The 19297-nt window shown below is 33.7% G+C and overlaps 1 protein-coding gene across 1 annotated transcript in view; it reads left to right on the forward strand.

Moving 5' to 3' along the window:
• The window catches only part of LOC105361650 (protein trachealess-like), a 253050-nt gene that overhangs the window by 213932 nt on the left and 19821 nt on the right, over positions 1-19297 (forward strand). The window contains exons 5-7 of the mRNA XM_011498900.1: positions 201-439; positions 17995-18059; positions 18304-18393. Of these exons, the coding sequence (XP_011497202.1) occupies positions 201-439; positions 17995-18059; positions 18304-18393 (394 nt within the window). The remainder of the gene's footprint in view (positions 1-200; positions 440-17994; positions 18060-18303; positions 18394-19297) is intronic.

Here is a 19297-nt window from a genome sequence, read left to right on the forward strand (position 1 = left end):
ATTCCACGTATATCGAGCATGCATGTCACAATGACAATTTAACGACAACTCGAAATCTCGAAATTAGAAAATTCACGACTAAGACAGAAAGAAAAGTAATTGCCGAGCATTCATCAAATTACGGCATAATAATATAATAATTAATAAATGACTTGAAATGTTGCAATGTAATAATCGTGAGGATTGCCTCCCCCTTGCAGTATCCTCGAGCTGCGGAAGGAGAAAAGCAGAGATGCGGCGAGATCGCGCCGGGGCAAGGAGAACTTCGAGTTCTATGAGCTGGCGAAAATGCTGCCCCTACCGGCCGCCATAACTTCACAACTGGACAAAGCCTCGATTATAAGGCTGACCATATCCTACCTCAAATTACGCGACTTCTCGGGTCACGGCGATCCCCCCTGGAGCCGCGACACACCACCGCCCAATAAATCTGTCAAAGGTCAGTTTTCTTCATGAATTATATATTATTCATCGATTTCAGTAAACGTGGTCATTAATAAGGCTGCTGCGCAACCCTTTATATCTTCCATCATCATTATGATTTCTCGAAAATTTAAAATTTACTGTTTCAATTATGAGATTTCTTTAATGTTGCGTCTACATGGTACATCGCTCCTTTAAAGCTACACCGTCGATACACTAACTAAGCGCTTTACGTGCAATGGATATTTCACGATTTTGCCTCGATGCTATAAAATATATTTCACGCATAGATATAGACTGTTGGAAAAGTCGAAGCTCGCTATTATTTGAATTTTTACATTCTTAATTTGAATTTTTTTTTTTAATCTTTGTGCTATTGAATAATTGATGAAATTAAATAAAAATTTTTTTTTTTTTTTTTAAGTAAATATTAAATTTAGATGATGTTATAAAATATTCGTTGTATAATAGAAACTAAAACGTAATAGATGAAAGTACATATTGATTAATTACAATTATTTACTCAATAATGTAATCAGATTATCAAAATACTTCAACTGATCATTTAAATATCTAACAGAGTATAGCATGAAAAATGATTTAAATTTCATTTCCATTAAAAGTTTGATTTTGATTTGAAACTTGTATTTTAAATACGACTGAATAGAAATAATTTTAACTAAAATAATTGTGGTTATGTGATAGAAGATTGTCTCGAAATTATCTATTGTGTGATAATTAATATTGCCATTATAATATAATTCATTAATCAATTTGCTATATTATTATGTTAAACAATTGATACAACTGCTTAAGGCTGCAGTGTACATAAAATATATATATATAACATTGAAATTAGCCATATTTACATTGGTAATTCGTTGATGAGCGTGCATATGATTTATGTAGGTTTTTAATTTTTCCAAGTGGTAATTTAAACTGAATATCACTGGAACGTGAAAAATATTCATAAATTTACAAAATAATTTGTAAGCCATTGTTGTGAAAATAAAAAATTACTTATCTATGAAATATGACATTTATGTGGAAAATGTTTAATTAATAAAGCAAAACGAAAAAGAAGAAGAAAAAAAAAGAAAAATTTACCTTATTAGCCAAACTATTGTATGCCATAAGATTACAACTATTTTACAATATTTCATTTTGAACATTTTACTTTAATAATAATTGGCCACTTATTGAAATCATTAAATATATAATACCTTATCCAATATTATGCATAAATGCTCATCTACGTGTTAGTTTAGTTGAAGATTATTTCTTTTCAATTTTACAGATTAATAAACCCATCAAAATATACACCGATTTTCTATATAATACGTTCAAAAAAAAAACCAAAAAAAAAACCAAAAAAAAAACCAAAAAAAAAAAAAGTTAGTTTCACGAGTATTTCATCGTTTTACTTTCTCAATTAAAGTATTTGTAAGATATTGCAGTAAATGCTTTTTGCCATGAAACGATTTTTAAAGTGACATTAGAAACGCAGATGAGAACAAAAGTACACGTGAAATTACAATAATAATATAAAAAAATTCATTAAAATCACATAAATATCATGGCACCAACCCCAAACTAAACGTAACGAAGTTACGTTAGGCAAGTCAAGAACTTCAAGGTAGACAGGATGGAAAAAGTTTTTGTCAAAGTCACGCGGAGAAAAAAAAAGCCCACGAGTCGAATGAAGAAAACCTTACGAGTATTGCAAAGAACGTCGGGGTGGAACGAGAAGACGGAGGGCTCTCCTTCATTGTCCTCTCTGTACGCACGCGTCAATCAGTCCGAAAGTACTCGCTTCTATCAGCACACATACAGATGTGTACACGCATGAAGCACATGGGAGAGGCGCAAACCGAGTTATCCTCTGCACATCGCACTGCGGGTCTGGTCACGTCTCGCGCAACTCTGACTCCGAGAAACGATCGACAGGGTGGGGAGATAATTTGAAAAAATAAATTATTAAGCGAACGGGAGCTTTGGGAAGCGAAGAAACAAAAACTAAAATTTGAAAAATGAGAGCTAATACTTTTGATAAATGATAATTTGAACATTTTGAAATCGTAAAAGAGCAATTGCTCGAGAGCTTATGAAAAAATTTATTGGATATTATATATATATATATATATATATATATATATATATATATATATATATATATATATATATGAAAGAATGAAAATATATTTATAGGAAAGAATGGAAATTTATTTATTCTCGATATTTAGTTATCGTTTATAATCGCTCGATTAGCGTATTACAGTATTTGCTAAATTTTTATATTTGCATTTTCTTATGCTGAATCGCGTCGCTAAAACTTGTACTTAGTTGTATTTATTTTCGATAATGTACCGCACTTTGTATTGCCTTATCGATTGGCCACTTTCTTAATAGTTTTAAACAAAATTCGTAAGACTCGAACGAAAGAACTATGTCGTATGACGTAAAAAATCAATTACATACTGAATGTTAACAATTTTATGAAATTTTGCATTATTATGTCAGTATATTTTTGCCATTACTTTAACGGTCACTATTAATTGGAATAAATAATATGTCTGTAAGAAACAAAAAATTCTTTCTTTTTGTTTTCTCAAGTGAAATAAGGAAATTTAAAATAATGAAATTTTTCTTCGTTAACGACTTGCTTAAATAAAAGGTAAAGAAGGAGAAGAAAATTGACACAAGGCTTCTCATTTCTTGCCAATGTTCCCAACGTCGTGCATTATAACCTCCTTAATAGTACTCTTTATATTCACAGAAGATCTTTTATGTTAAACTACATTTAAAGATTTTTATTTTTCAAAAGATTATTTCTAGCGAATGAAAATTACATCTCTTTACTTACTCTTTGATACATTTTTCTTTGATACAGGCTTAACGTAGTTTTTGTTAAATTTTTTTTTTTCTTTTTTTTCGTTGTTGTTTTTTTTTTCTATTTTTTGTTTTTTTTTTTTTGTTTTTTTTTTTGTTTTTTGTTTTGCGTGTCTCTTTACGAAAGTCATAAGATATGTAAACGTCGAACGCGTGACGTAAGGCGTTATACCAGTAGCCAATGTACATTCCTAACGAGCCAAATGGTAATTTTGAAGTTAGTACGCGTTCTTTGTAATTTTCGATTGCTCGCCACGTAAACCAGTAGCTAAAGTATTAAAGCAGGAGGAGTTCAACGGTACATAATAAAATCACTCAAAAGTCTAAAGATAGCGTGACACTAATCGCTTCAGTACAATTCCGCAATTTACTCTAGGACATTGCGGAGACTGTGGGGTGCCTGAATTTACGAGATACCTAAAAGCCTTGCATACATACGCGTTGACTTTCCATAAAACGCATAGAGTGTAGGTGAAATTTTGGTAAAAACAAGTGGAGGAAAACGATTTCACAATCGTGCCTGTAAACATATACGGACGCACCATTTCGTCCGCTAATGTTCTTTATTGTGCTTTATACGAGCTGACATAAGAGGTGCTTAAAAATAATACGACACTACTGAAAATCAAACGACACCATTAAAACTCCATGATACATTTATTATTTGAAATAGCGGAATAAAAGTGCCGCGAGGGACGTCGAGGACTGTATAGTAGAGCGTGTATTCCATGAAAAATCTTTAAACATACACGCTCGCAATTGAGTTTATAAGCTTAATACATAGTTGAAAATATCACGTAGTCGTAGAGACATTTCGCCTATTTTCCGTCACCTCCTGTATCTTTAATGCCATCCAATGAGGAAATAACGTTTTCAATTTAGTCGTTTCCGCGCCAAGTCGTACGTGAAGGATCTTAGGCACGCATCCCGTGACCGCTTCCTCGAGCACGAAACCGATAGCGAGGAAGAATATTCGCGCGGCCCCCGGCGAGGCGAGTGCTCCTGACGTGTTCATCGCACGGGCGATTGGCCGCGGCGACGTCCTCCTTGCGTTCTACACGCCAGCTGCCGATGTCGTGCCGCTGATGGATAAGTCGTTCCTCGTAGCCGCCCCAGTGGCGAGGAGCCTCGCGATAAGCCGCGGAATTGCTTAATCAAGCGTCGGGCGTGGCCGCGACGCCGGGAGATCGCCGCCGATACATAGTAATGGAAAATTGTCGCCAATCATCGCGAGATACGATCGCGAGCAGCGCACTTGCCTTTTATTTTCGTGGCTCATTTAACGAAAATAGGGGCCGGACAACAATAGAGTCCTGGTCGATCGAGCGGAAAGCCTCGGGCTCCAGCGGTCGAGACTGAAAATTTACGCGACTCGGGTCATAGTGACGAATGGATTTTTCGCGAGAATTTTAGAAAGGGCTTCGATCGCTCCTCCAACCTCCCAAGAATTTACGCTTTTTTGCCACGTGAGTTTATTTACATTACGGTTGTGAGCGGGGGCGGTGGCGGGGGAGGGAGGGATTGGGGGGGGGGGCTTTTCGTGGGGGGCTTTTAGTTATTTTAGACCATTGCCTGTCGACTACGGTCGGCTTTCGGAAAAAAGTAGCCTATTTTCAGTCGCCGTTCGTTATCTTCTCGGTCACCTTATCGATAATTGATGAATTCTCGAGTTGAATTTCTATTGCGTGAACTAAACTGAAATTGGCCTCGCGACAGTCTTGCACAGATGATATAGGCAGTTTATGGCTTATCGAGAAATCAAATTGCTCAGACTCTTCAATATTTACAACTGCAAAGTAAATACATCCATAAATAATTTATATTCTTGTGGATTAGCTACAGTTCGCCGATTCGCTGAGGCTCGACAGCTCAATTTAATAAAGTAAACTCTAAATAAGCTGAGCAGCTTCCACATTCGTAATTCACGGCATACGAAGAGCAGAAGCAAAACCGCCAACGATCCCCCAACTCAAACAAATCAGCGTAAAGCTCCGGGAACCATTATAATTTCACTGACAATGAGATTAGTCAACAAAATTTAAGAGAATTCGAAAAACCGCAAATTTAATGTCAGGCATGCATCTATATTGGCATAAAATCATTTCGTAGCGTCGAGTTTCGTAAGACGCTTCGCTCGTGTGACAATCAAGGCTCACACACACACACACACACACTTTCTCTCACTCTCTCTCTCCATATATATATATATATATATATATATATATATTTCTAACTATTTCTATCTCTATCGGTCGGATTCGGTTCTGGTCGGTCTTTCGGTCGGATTGGGTTAATATTTACCAAGGGATGTAGTCGGGTCTTGACGCGCTTGCATATATCCCGCCTATCCACATGTAAATCTAATCACAGCAGCCCCAACATAGCTTATGCGACCGCACTAGAGCGACTCTACTACGTTTCTATTGCGCTCTGTCTTTATTTCTTTCTCTGTCGCATACACGCAGTCTCATCACCGCTCCGTTTGGCGAGTCCTAACGCCTGCCTGTGTAACTAAACTAACGGAATTGAGTTAAGTACTCGCTCACGCGACTTTGGCACACGCTGCTGCTACATGTGCCGCACCCGCAACTTCTCGTCAAAATAAATCCAGTCAACTGATGCTCGACATACAGAAACTGCCTCTATTTTCTCTCTCCTTCACTATGTTACTTTTTCACCTCTCTCTCTCTCTCTCTCTCTCTCGCTATAAAACTAATAAATGAAAATGAGTTAAAAATTACTAATCCACCTCCCCCTCATTCATTCTGAATTTAAACTTCGTTTGGTACAAATTTTACATTAATTTTCATTTGTTTTCTACAGCTCGTAATTGTTCTATTAACCATCATATGATTAATTATATTGGCATAATATCAATTAACTTGCTTAAATTTTTAATAAATTTTATATATATTAAATTATTTGCTTAGAGTACTTGCTTTTCTCGACTGTTCTAATAGTTAAATAAATTATCGCCCTTCCAAAGATTTTTGAAGTGTCTTGAAATAATTTAGTTGTCATAGTGCATAACAATATTGCTACGAAATTCAAAGAGGATAATACAAACGTCGTACAGATATTATTTATTTCAATTCTATAAAAGATAAAATAATGAATCTTTATAAGAAATGAAAGAGATTTTCAACAAAAATTGCAAACAAAAATATCGACTGTCTAATTAAAATTATGAAATTATAAAATCAATAGGAAAAAATTGAATTAATATATATAAAAAAAGGGTCTTTAGATTAAAATAACAATTTAAGCAAAAATAGTCTTAAATAATGGAAATTTTTTTTTTTTTTAATTATATTATCATCTATAAGAATTTTCATATTGAACAATTGACAAATTATGTTGGTAGTTCATTAGTAAATGAATCTATTTTGAAACATTTAATTTACAATTTTCATACGCGAATGAAGAAGGCTTAATTCTATTTCCACTTATTACGTTTATTTATAATTACAAGAAATCCTAAAAAATATCAATAAATACAGGATGCACTATTTTTCTCCAAATAATGTTAATATATCAAGAGTTTCGAAGTGGAAATATAATTTTTCAATGCTCAAAAAGAGTTAGTAATAGAAACAGAAAATAAAGATAGATAAAGGGTCAAAGAGAGATAGAGGCTTTTCTCTGAATCGAGTTCAGCTGAAGCCAGTAGCAACAAGGGAGAGAAGAATGACAAGAGAGGGGAGTTTAAACCAGTGTTTAACGTAGTTGGCGGCTAGTTAACGACTGGGGAGCACTGCTACGGGATTATTGAAGGGCAGCGGTGCTCATCTGTAGCAGGACTAACATTTCAACAACGAAAAACTGTATTTAATCGACAATATCAAATTTTCCGGATCGACGATCTCGTACCACTCATTAAACAAAATATGGCTGAGAAATAAGATGATGTCGACAAATTGTCCCTTGATTTTTAAATATACCAATAATATTATTGTATCATCAAGAATTTGTAAACCACTGACGCCCTCGTCGAGTTCTAATGGAATACAGGGATTAACTGAATACACCTGACTAATTAAGTAGCGCCTAATTAGATCATCGTCACCAATACCCTAATCAACGCCTCGTTAGTGTCATCCTATTTGTTCGATGCAAATAATATGCCAGTTCAGATTTTCTAAGGGTTTCATGAAGACTCTCATGCCTTGATATTTTATCCGTTTTCGAACTCAAATTTACGGAAAATAATTTAAATCTCAAGATTGCAGTAAATCTTCCTTTCTCCTTTCATTATATTTCTCTTAAAAATCTCTAGATTGTCTAATTATTGAGGTTATCTTATTAATAATTGACTAATGCAGAATGTTTATAAGTGTCACGCGGTTAATACAAGTATAAAAGTGCTTTTCTCATTTCTCAAATTATATTTTCTTATTTTTCAAATAATTATTTATGTATGTATGTTGTTCAAATGTATGCGAAAAACATTAGCTTCTAAAATAACTGTCTTTATTGTAAATTTATTAATTTTTAATTCAGTTAAAATTATGTATCGACATATATATATATGTATATATATATATATATACAAATTATTTTGTATGCATCATTAATTCATTAATATTTGAAATTTGCAAAGACACTTATCTAGTGTTTCTTTATAATCGTCATCATAATATTAAAGAATATTATATTAAATGCAATATCCATAGAAGCTCAGAAAAAATTCAACAAAATCATGCTCGTGTATGTGTACATGTGTATGATCCACTTTGTTCATATAAATGGCCAACGTAAAACTATATAAAATAACTGTAATAACACTTTTACGATGCTTGAAATGCTGTACGAATATAAAAAGTTAAGAGCTAGCGGTTTTTTAAGAAGACTAGAACTAGTTTTATAATTACGAACAAGTTTATAAGATTAAATTAAATGAATTCATATTTAGTATTACAAACTTATACGAGTATTATGGGCGGAATTGAAATATGAAACTTTCCATATAATTTGCGTCACTTTAAATGAATAAAAAATATATATAAATTTGAAGGTTTTATAAAATACAAGACATATAGTAAATAAATATATCATTATAAATTCTAAGAAAAAAAAAACAAAAGCTATTTCAGTTGGTTATGGCCAATATGAAATATAATATATTTACTATTATTTATATTTAAAAGAATTATTACACATTTACGGTATTATAAATGAAGATGAAAAGACAAGTAAAACTGTTTTGAATATTTTTATAAATTAAATTATTATACCCGCGATTAAAGTCTTCTTGTAAAATTACTAACAAGCAATATGAACTATTCGAATGTAAACAAAGTATGAAAGCAAATTTCTCAAGAAAGAAAAATATACGATAAAGAACTCTGATCGGGACTACAAATAAATACTGCCTGATGATGAATTATTAAAAAAAAAAATGTTTCTATAGAATTGATTAAGAAATTATTTAAAATCATTAATCAACAAATTATTCTAAAATATTAATTGTTATATTATTCTTGAGTATTAATTGAAAAATTATTCTAGAGTTTGAATTAAGAAATTATTTTATAGTATTAATTAAGGAATTATTCAATACGTAATGAGATTGAAATTCAAATAATGTTTTACATACAATATAAATTAAAATAGGGTAAATAAGTTAAAAATGACTCGCGTAGCTCTCCGTACACACCATACACACAAATGTAGGAACGTCAAAGCCTTTACGTCTTAACTAATTTACTTACTTTATTTACTTACAGTATTGCTCATATTGCAAAAGTCTTTTGGTTGTTTTTTCATTATTCAATGGCAAACGTTATAAATAATGTAAGTAACGGAAGACAATTGGCAATAATAATATAATATAACTATAAATTAGAATGAAATTTGGCCTTTTTTAATAATTCATTCCCGGTATCACTAGTATGACTATAGATCACTACATCATTCGAAAGGTCAAATCGCCTTAATAAGAGCGAGATGAAATGTTTGGAATATAAGAAAAATTAATTTAAACAAAACATATAAAATCACGAGGGAGAATATCTCGAAAAAGCTTATTTCCTCTTTTTTTTTCTAATCATTCCTTTACGGGATTACTATATTTAATTATTATTAAGCACTGTAAAGAGAAAAAGAAAGTATTATTGAGTCTATTGGAATTTATCGAATAAACTCTATATAAAATTTTTTTTTTAAGTAACAGTAAATAACAATGAAATATGTTATATCATTATACGTTATGATATCTTATTTTTTACAGAGCAAATAAAATACTTTTATATATTAATGCACTTCAATATTATTAAATTTATACAAAATATTACTCTATTCTTTTAAAGGACGATTACATTTGAAAATATTGATTCAAGTATAATATAATAATTATTCAATTCATTATTTATAAATATCGTTTATATAATTTAAAACATTTAATTAAAAGCAATATACCGTGAAAAATTCAAAATTAAATATACATGACATTTTAAATAAATATTAACGGAAAATTATGTAAGAAAAAAGAATGTATGTCAGAAATAAATAGTTTTAAAGTATTATTTTAGCGTACGTTAAAGTAACGATTCTATAGAGTATTAATGCAGGGGACCGTAGAATCGATAATAATAGTAATAGTCGATAATAATAGTCGAGCCTGTTGCACTTTAATATAAATATTTATATGACTCCCTCACCGATCTACTTATTTCACATATTTTTTAAACAATTAAATTCAAATACCAAGTAACAATTTCGATAATGTATAATTTACATGAAGTTCTATTTAAAAATATCAATAGTTCATCAATTGATCGATTAACATTACAGTGAAAATAAATTATAAATTCACGAAAAATTATTTCATTTAATATGATTCTACGCGACATATTCTGTATCTTTTTTTTTTTTTTCTTTCTTAATAAGATTTCAGTTTTAATAATTTAATAATTATATATATTTAATAATTGTCACCAATTTAGCTATACAAAACAATGAATTATCTTACAAAAAATAAAAAATTTGTTATATAACCGCAGTCTACGTTTATACAATTTACAATGTCCACATAAAAAGTATTGAATTTTGTATTATTATTCGTAATTATTTATTCGATTTTACTATAAAAAGTGTTTTAATATTCATAATTAATAAGTATTATCCTGCTGATATCGTAAATATGATTAAACACGAGATAATGTTATTCTATAACAATTGTATTGTCTTGATGTATAATCATTGACGATTCTTCAAATATATACGGCAAACAGCTTATGTTAAACCGAAGATCCTCATTTGTTAAATTATACATGATCGTTAAATGTAAATTTATAAAAAAAAAAAAAAACTTTTGAAATATAATACATTACGTCACATCCTATAAGTGTTGGTGACTTTACTTTACCGGTGGAGGGTTTACACGTATTTTACAATCATCGTATGTGTCAGACGACTGAATTTATTTATTTAATTACATGAGAATACATTTCATACTCTTAATATTTAACTTATAAGCTTTGTATAATATGGCATGTAGAAAGAAAGAAAGAAATAAAGAAATTTATAACTGCAATGACTAAAATTAAAATCATTGTATTCATTTATAAAATAATTATATTGATCCAATTTTACAATATTACAACTACTTGTCTAAAGATGCCATGGAACTGATAAATATTTTTACAAGCTTTGTCCATTGTCAATTTCGACGGAGATTTACAGATGTTGATGATGACGGTTTTAGTATATCGAAAATACCGGTATTTTTCAATAAGCATAGCGAAGAACAGGAGAGAACGTCGCGTTAATACATACGTGTATATGAGGTATCGTTAAAAGAAAATTCGCGCTAGCTGATTGGATAATCAAAATATCCACAAACCAAAGGCGACAATGCCGTTAAATGAGCTACTTTATCCAGTTCGGTGTTATGTAAGTATGTAAGAGCGATGAGAGGGGCAAGAAAAACGTATTGCTACGTGATGCCGAACGATTAATCTTCATACGACTAGCCGTCGTATTAGACTCGACAGTTGCCGGATCTTCCCCCGGGGACGAGCAATAACGTTTCACTCGTATACTACGCGAAAAAGAACAAATTTCCAAAAGCCTCTCCGTCCCTTCCCCTCCCTCATCATCTACCTCCTCCTCCTTCTTCTCCTCCTACTTCTTCTTCTCCTCCTCCTTCTCCTCTTCAACCACCCCTCAGTCGGCCACACCTGTTTCTGTTCTCCTGAAATTATTATCAATATAAATAATCACTTATTCCAGCCGGGATAACTACCGATCGTTCAATAAATCTCGATTCCTATCTTTATTGGAAACGCAAAGCAATGCACGACAATTAATAAGTATTATTATATTTAAGCTATTTGTTGGTTTTTAATCAATGTCTTTAACAAATTTAAGATTTCAAAAGACGTACTTTACAAATAACATTTAAGCCGTGGGTATATTTATAAATTACTAACTATCTTGTTATATTCGTTTTTTTATGTACAAAAAGGACCCGTCATATCCTTAATATTGATGATGGAAATTTGGATTTCTTATCTTTGTATATGCTACATTTGCAATCTCAAATACAATCCAACATAAGCATTATCCATGAGTTTTATTCAAATTTGATCATTTTTTACCGTACTTGGGCTATTGCGTTTTAAATTAAACATTCGAATAATTTAATATGCTTCTGAAAATAATCCTAAATCATAACTAATAACTGTGCTTGTTGAAAAATTTAAAAACTTTCCACGTATCTTAAAAAAAAAAAAAAAAAAAAAATGCTCGACGCATTAAACAATATGTATCACCTTGATTAATTACTTAATTAATTAAGATTAATAATCACCGGTTTAATTATTAACACTAACATGTTCTCTAAGCTATATTATGTAAATCAAACCAATTTTGCCTGTAAATTTAAGTAATTACTGTATAAGCTAATGAATTTCATGTAGTTGTGAGGGGTTTTGTCGGTAAAAACAAAAATATAAGTATATAAGTGTTGTATGTGATATTAGCCAGAACATTTGACAATGTCGATGTTTCGGGGAAAGCGAAAGAAAGTAATGAGGCTTTGGCAATTTCTAATTTTATTAAATAGAATATGAACTCGGATAAACATAAATAAAACGACGTGATTATAGATAATTTAAATCATTCACGATGGGTTTGCCCACATTTTCTGCCTCATGCATTCATGCCTTGAAGTGATTTTTTATGAGGCTTTTTAAGAATTGGGTAAATCCTCGTGGCTACGCGCGGAAGCTTCAGATATATAAACGTGTCATTCGGGGCGGGGAGAAATATCTTTTATTTCGAGAAAATCGTCGAGCGACGATCCCCGACGGTAATCGCGTACTGTTATCGCTCGTCATATCGCGGGACCATGGGCACAACAATAAGCCAGTGGCTCTCGCACACCAGCCTCGGGCATAGAGACAACAAATTCAGCTATTTTTCATTAAATCCTGCTCCCGGCGGAGCGACCGTAACCCACCATGCCGAGGGTGTGATATTACATTATATTCCTCATATGTTCCCCGTCTGCCCCCCCCCCAGTATCACCCCCGCCCCACATCACACGCACGCACGCGCACGCACACACATGCCGACTCGCTCTCTCTCTCTCTCTCTCTCTCTCTCTATCTATCTATCTATCTATCTATCTATCTATCTATCTATCTATCTATCTATCTATCGTCTATCTATCTATCTATCTATCTATCTATCTCTCTATCTCCCTTCATCTTGCTTACCATCTTTCTAATGCTCACGATTTTATCCTTACGTCTCCCTTGGCTTCAACCATACGCGAAAACGGAAAAGATTTGGGTAAGACATCCGTGGCCTGCGATCGTTACATCCTCTAATCGCTCAAAGCTGCAATGTGTAATTTATTAGCCATTTACTTTAGAATATAAAAAATTAATGATTATCAGTTTTACATTTTGCACATTCGTTGGATTGCGTATGGAAAAATTTATCAAATACATAAATGAACAAGAACTTTGGTAAATCGTCGGAATATTTTTACAAAACTTCGTAAAGTCCATTTTATTTATAAATCTGAAATTTTGTTTTTATTACATTTTACTTAAATTAAAATAAACGTTCATCCGATGGAGACGTTGTTTTTCCTTTGCTACAACATATATTTGCTATTTTTAGATCCCCGATCCCCTGAACTACTAATGTCTAATTTATTAAATAATGACGTAGAAAATAAATTAAACTTGGGCAATTCTTACCTAATAATTCATTAATACTCGTGTAAGTAGTGCGAAATAATCGCGAGTTATTTCTACTTATATCAATCAACATATCTTTACTTAAATTAAACAACAACAACAACAACTTAAAATAAAGTTTTGGCTAATTTAATAAAGCTAATTAAATGAATTTTTAGCCTTGTCACTTCAATTTACAATTAATGAGCTAATGAATTTTCAATTACTAAGCATTCCCTTCAAGTTGATCATTCGTAAACTTTATAAAAATTAAAACCAATTGAATGGTAAAGATTTTTAAATGTAGGAGCAATTATAATAGCTAGCGCAAACAGTCTAAATGAATAGAGAATGTATTAAGAATATATCGCGTATTTATTAAGCGTGCGTGTACGGGAATTGTAATATCGAGGAATATGATGGGCCAGAAGGGCATGAGCCACTACTGTATAAGCCATATGTTTGGCAACATCGAGAAAGAATCCCATTTTAACGGCGAGTATGAAGGCTGGCGGCACATAGGCGCTAATGTCTTCATTCTTATGCGACTCGCTGTTAATGAGGGCGTGACACGCGTTTATTATTATTGCACCCCATGAATGAAAGCGGCGTTTAGCCAAGAAAGGAGTCCTAATATTCCTAATATTCCTAATATTCCCCAGTATGGGGAAAAGTAGACGCTGAAGGGAAAGTCATAATGTCGTAAATTGACATTGAGATGATGAAAGAGGAGAGCACGCGCGACAGAAAGATGTAGGACTTTTGCTTTTCCTATAACATTTATCTCGGATTCTTATTAATAAAGTTCCGTCGATATTTTTCATGGACTGGCTCAATTTATCAGCGTCTGTTTTGAAATTTTTGTTATTGGCTTCGTAACTTTAGCTACGTTATTGTTTTCACTTATTTCTTCTGAAATTGGTGGGAATGAAGTCGCTACTAATGGGAATGAAGAGGCATTAAAAGGTAATTAACTCGTGAAACGCTTCCTCTGTAATTCAAATAAATTATGCACCTTTGTACCTACATATCACTCTCAGAATTCAAATTCACGCTTTACCATTATAATACAAGGTCAAACTGTCGATGCGCGTCATTAATCCAATAGTAGAATTGGACTATTAGTTGGTGTTTTGTGTGTGTGTTTGTTTGTTTGTTTGTTTGTTTGTTTGTTTGTTTGTTTGTTTGTTTGTTTGTTTGTTTGTTTGTTTGTTTGTTTGTTTGTTTGTTTGTTTGTTTGTTTGTTTGTTTGTTTGTTTGTTTGTTTGTTTGTTTGTTTGTTTGTTTGTTTGTTTGTTTGTTTGTTTGTTTGTTTCTTTGTTTGTGTGTGTGTGTGTGTGTGTGTGTGTGTGTGTGTGTGTGTGAGAGAGAGAGAGAGGAGAAAAATAACTAGTGCTGCCAAGTTCTAATAACATATAGAAAGGATAGTAAAATGTTGTTGCACTTCTCATTAGCGGAATACCATTGAAACTAGCCGCACTTCCATTTTTTGTCAAGTGCTATAAAAATGAAAGCGTATTCGCGCCTTCGGTAGGGTCTGCTTCCATGAAAATAATTCAAGCGCCGAAGGCAAAGTAGAAGACAGAGTGTTCAAGAGCTCGGATCGGCCATTCGACGAGTATGGAGGAATGTCGACGCAAACGAAGCAACGATTCTCTCTCGGTTTGTCTCGCGCCTGAAAATGAATAGGATGCAGCGACCGAAGACGAGTGCAGTCTGCAGTGACCCGGCGCCGCCAGTTCGCCCCGTTCTTATTGATTTTCTCGCTCGATAAGCTCGGTGAGTCTGGCTGGCTGGCTGCAGTCCGCGAGAACGTGGCGCGAGGCTGTTAGTCGCTATTTTTCTATCTTTGGAAAATAAATATCGCTGAGTTATGGGCCGAGCGGGCACATAAAACACGCCTTATGTATTTATCAAAATATTGTGATAACTTATCCGTGAAGACAGCGCGAAGCTGGTGCGCGACTGCAGATAGGGTAAGGGGCAAGGGGCAAGCCCCGACGTAAGATTTATCGTGGTAAAAACGTGAGGTGGAGGGGGGGGGGGTAAAGTGTCCGAGGTTGCTTGACCGTCGCCATTGCCATGAAGACAGAGAGAGAGAGAGAGAGAGAGAGAGAGAGAGAGAGAGAGAGCCGTTGGTTACTTTCTCTTGCTCGGCGGTATTAGCGAGGAGGTACTTTTTCGCTTTTGCTCCATCCCCTCTTGCGGCCCTATCGTTTACCTCGAGCTCTTTACTAATTTAACGTCCTCGAGGACGCTGCTCTTTTAGACGACGCCTCTGTAAATAAGGACGATGGCGAATTAAAGGGTTGGTGGCTACGTTAGGGATGTAAGTCCCTGCCTCGTATATTATCAAGTTTGCCTTACTTAAACCTTTTCGAATATAAACTACAGTGCGAACAAGAAAGCATTTTGTCATTTCGGTGCATTGGCATTTATTTATTTATTTATTTATTTTAATTTTATTTTGTTTTTTTTTTCGTTTTGTTTTCGTTGTTCTGTTTTTCTTTAAACTTTTCATTTCTTACGTGTAAAAAATATACGCCTGCAACAGCTCCGCTTATAAGCCAGAGCCCGAGAAGCGTGCAAACGAGAATGGCATAATATTAATGGCAGACATTGTTCATTCTGCATCTGCGTTAAATAAGTCATGAAAGTTAAAGTGGATAAATTATTGCTGCTTTGTAGCAAATAAAAAATTATTATTTAACGCGTGTATCATGAATCATTAATGGTGTAAAACAACGAATAAAATTTCTTAACGATATCTCAAAATTACGTAAATCGAATTTATCTTTAATCGTAATAATGGTATTTTAACAGCCACTTTATAATTTTTTTATAGTTGGTTTCTTCGCATCGCGAAAGTAGGTTAACTGTTCTCTTTACACTTGGATTATTACAGCTTTTACTGAACGAACGGCCAGAATTACTCATGTTGTAACCTCTTCACATAATACAAAAGCCGATATTGCCTGTCGATAGAATGAACGGTTACTTTACGATTAATAAATCATATCATTAAGTACGTTGTGTTTTGCAAAATGTAAGTAAGAGGACTTAAAATCACCGAATCTATTATTAGCACAAAGCGTTGATTTTGTTATAATATATTGTGACATTCGATAATCAGAGCCTGAATGTATTACGGTAATATAAACGACCAATTTTACACAATATATTACTTTATAATTGATATTATGACTTTAATGCGACGACAAAGCTGCGCTTCTCTTCTAAATAATAGTGAAGGAGTGCGTGATAATCCAATGAGATCCATAATGAAAAAGAAGGAAGGAAAAATAACGTTAGCGCGTAATTTTCCATAAAGCTGCCCTACCACGATCGACCGGTGATTTCATCGTTAAAGCAAGGATGAGGATGAAGATAGCAGCCATAGAGAGAATCTCGTTAGTTACTCGGCCGGCGCTAGAAACAATCGTATTGTATTTTTCCAGCGCTCGAGAGAAATATTCAATAAGGGCAGTCTCGATTGTGCAGCACCGCTGGCCGTTGATTCGAATCCGATACGATTCGAGCGGTTAAAAGGGAGAAACTAACATCGGCTCCGTCATCTCCACTGGCCCACACAACAACCCTTTTCCAAGCTTTTCCTCACTTTCTCCCAGCCCCTCGCTCTGCAAACAAACCACACTATCCTTGCCGTAATAATAACTCCGCGCGCCCTTCGGCTATTGCGCGCCCGATCCCCTTAATCAAAGACTTAGAAAGACTCGATGAAACTCGTCCGCGAGCACTGCCACGGCTTAATCTCCCTAAGTCCTGCCCGAGGACGAGGACGAGTACGAGGACGGGCCTCTCACCCTCCTTTCTCGATCGCCTACATTCCCAATGAGAGTTTCTTTCTTCATATTTTGGTCGATCGACTCCCTCTCTTACGTATGTAAGACCACACAGTCCTTGCGAGATAATCCGATGCTACGCCATCCAGCGCTAATCCCAACGGACTTCCTACTTCGCGAGCCTTTGTCCACTTCAATGTACGTGAGCGAGCGCACGGGTATTCGCCATTCGTTAAGATTGGATTATCCCGTTTTTCCTATTTGGCTTTAAGTAGCTCGTTTCCCTCCTCTTCTCCTCGACACACTGGCATTTCCTCTCCGGCTACCAACAATATAGCCGCGATACTTTTATATCAATAGGAAACTCATAGGAATTGGAATCGCGAAAATTCATAAATATTTTTTGCCAGCAGTCCAAGTGCTTATCTTATCTGATCGAAAGGATCTTACGGTGTCGATATTAGCCGCTAAATCCATAGGGGTCTGCAAAATATTAAATGACCTAACCTATTATCATGTTTCTGCAAGTCGTAGCGGAAATTTTTATAAATCCAAGTCAATTAAAAAATAATGATTAATGATAGAGAAAAATGAGAATGATGGAAAGAAACGTGGAGAATTATCGAGCATAATTAAAGTAATGTCACGAATAAATGTTTAATTTTTATCTTTTACGTTTGCCGTAGGTGCCAATCGGGTCAGGTCGCAAGTTGACATGTTCGAGCAGCATCAAGGCACCCACATCCTACAGGTAAGATCAAAGACACATTTATCACTAATTCATACACTGAAATGTTATAAATGTGTAAAGGTAACATTGCCTGCACTTTTTTAAAATTCGGTTTATCAATGAGTAAGGTCTGGACGCAAAGTGCGCCAAGTACGGATTCGAACGGAAAAGTGTAGGCCATCAAAAAATAAATTATAATTGAATTACAAAGATCTGGGAAGGTATATTTTTACAACAAACATCCGTCTGTTTTTTTGCTTTACAGTCACTCGACGGATTCGCTGTGGCTGTGGCGGCAGATGGACGGTTCCTCTACATTTCCGAGACTGTTTCCATTTACCTCGGCCTCTCCCAGGTGAGTTTCTTCATATACCCTTTGTGTTTATCGCGATCCGATGAGGACAAGCAAAAGAAATGCGCCCAAGAAAGCACGTACGAATGCACCATAGATTAAGTGATCTCAAAAATGTCAACTACAAAAATCACATTTTTTTGAAAAATATGAACTAATTTTCCCGACAAAATTGCTTAATAATAAACAGTCGATTTAAGCGATTATTGAATGGGGCACACAATCTAAAAAGATAATTAATTGTTTACCATACTGCGATATATAACAGATAAAATTAAATAATACTGTAATTATATCAATTTGTATGCAAAAAACTGAAAATATTAATTACAATTGTGTGTGTCTATATATATATATATATATATATATATATATATATATATATATATATATATATATATATATATATATTTATTTATTTATTTATTTATTCAAGCCGATTATTTATTAGCAATTAAATGTAATGCAAATGTATGTATATCAAAAATATTGTGTTACTTTTATAAAGAAAAAATTATATTTCAATTTAAATTATCTTTAAAGGTCGTATTAAGCACTTTCAGTGGTGTTAATTAAAAAATTAAATTCAATTAAATTGTAAACCTGCTGCTGCAGTATACCATAATGTAATGGACAATTTTAATAATTCCGATCGCATAACAAAAAGGACAATGCAATAACGTATCTATATTAAAAACTCCAGTGAAAAATTGCTCGCCGAGGTAGCTTAACTATAAAATAAGAACAAAACTGCTTAAAAATTCATGGCATTAAAAATTTGAGAGAAAAATCGCTGACAGAAACAGAAACTCGAGAGAAAAGAAAAATTTCAGGAGAAGGTAGTCAATACATCGCTCTTTCAAATTTTACTTTACGAGCGCTCGTGAAGAGGAGGAGCTCTCGAGCG

The sequence above is a fragment of the Ceratosolen solmsi genome, unplaced genomic scaffold, assembly GCF_000503995.2.
Source record: "Ceratosolen solmsi marchali unplaced genomic scaffold, CerSol_1.0 scaffold30, whole genome shotgun sequence".
Taxonomy (NCBI): Eukaryota; Metazoa; Arthropoda; class Insecta; order Hymenoptera; family Agaonidae; genus Ceratosolen; species Ceratosolen solmsi.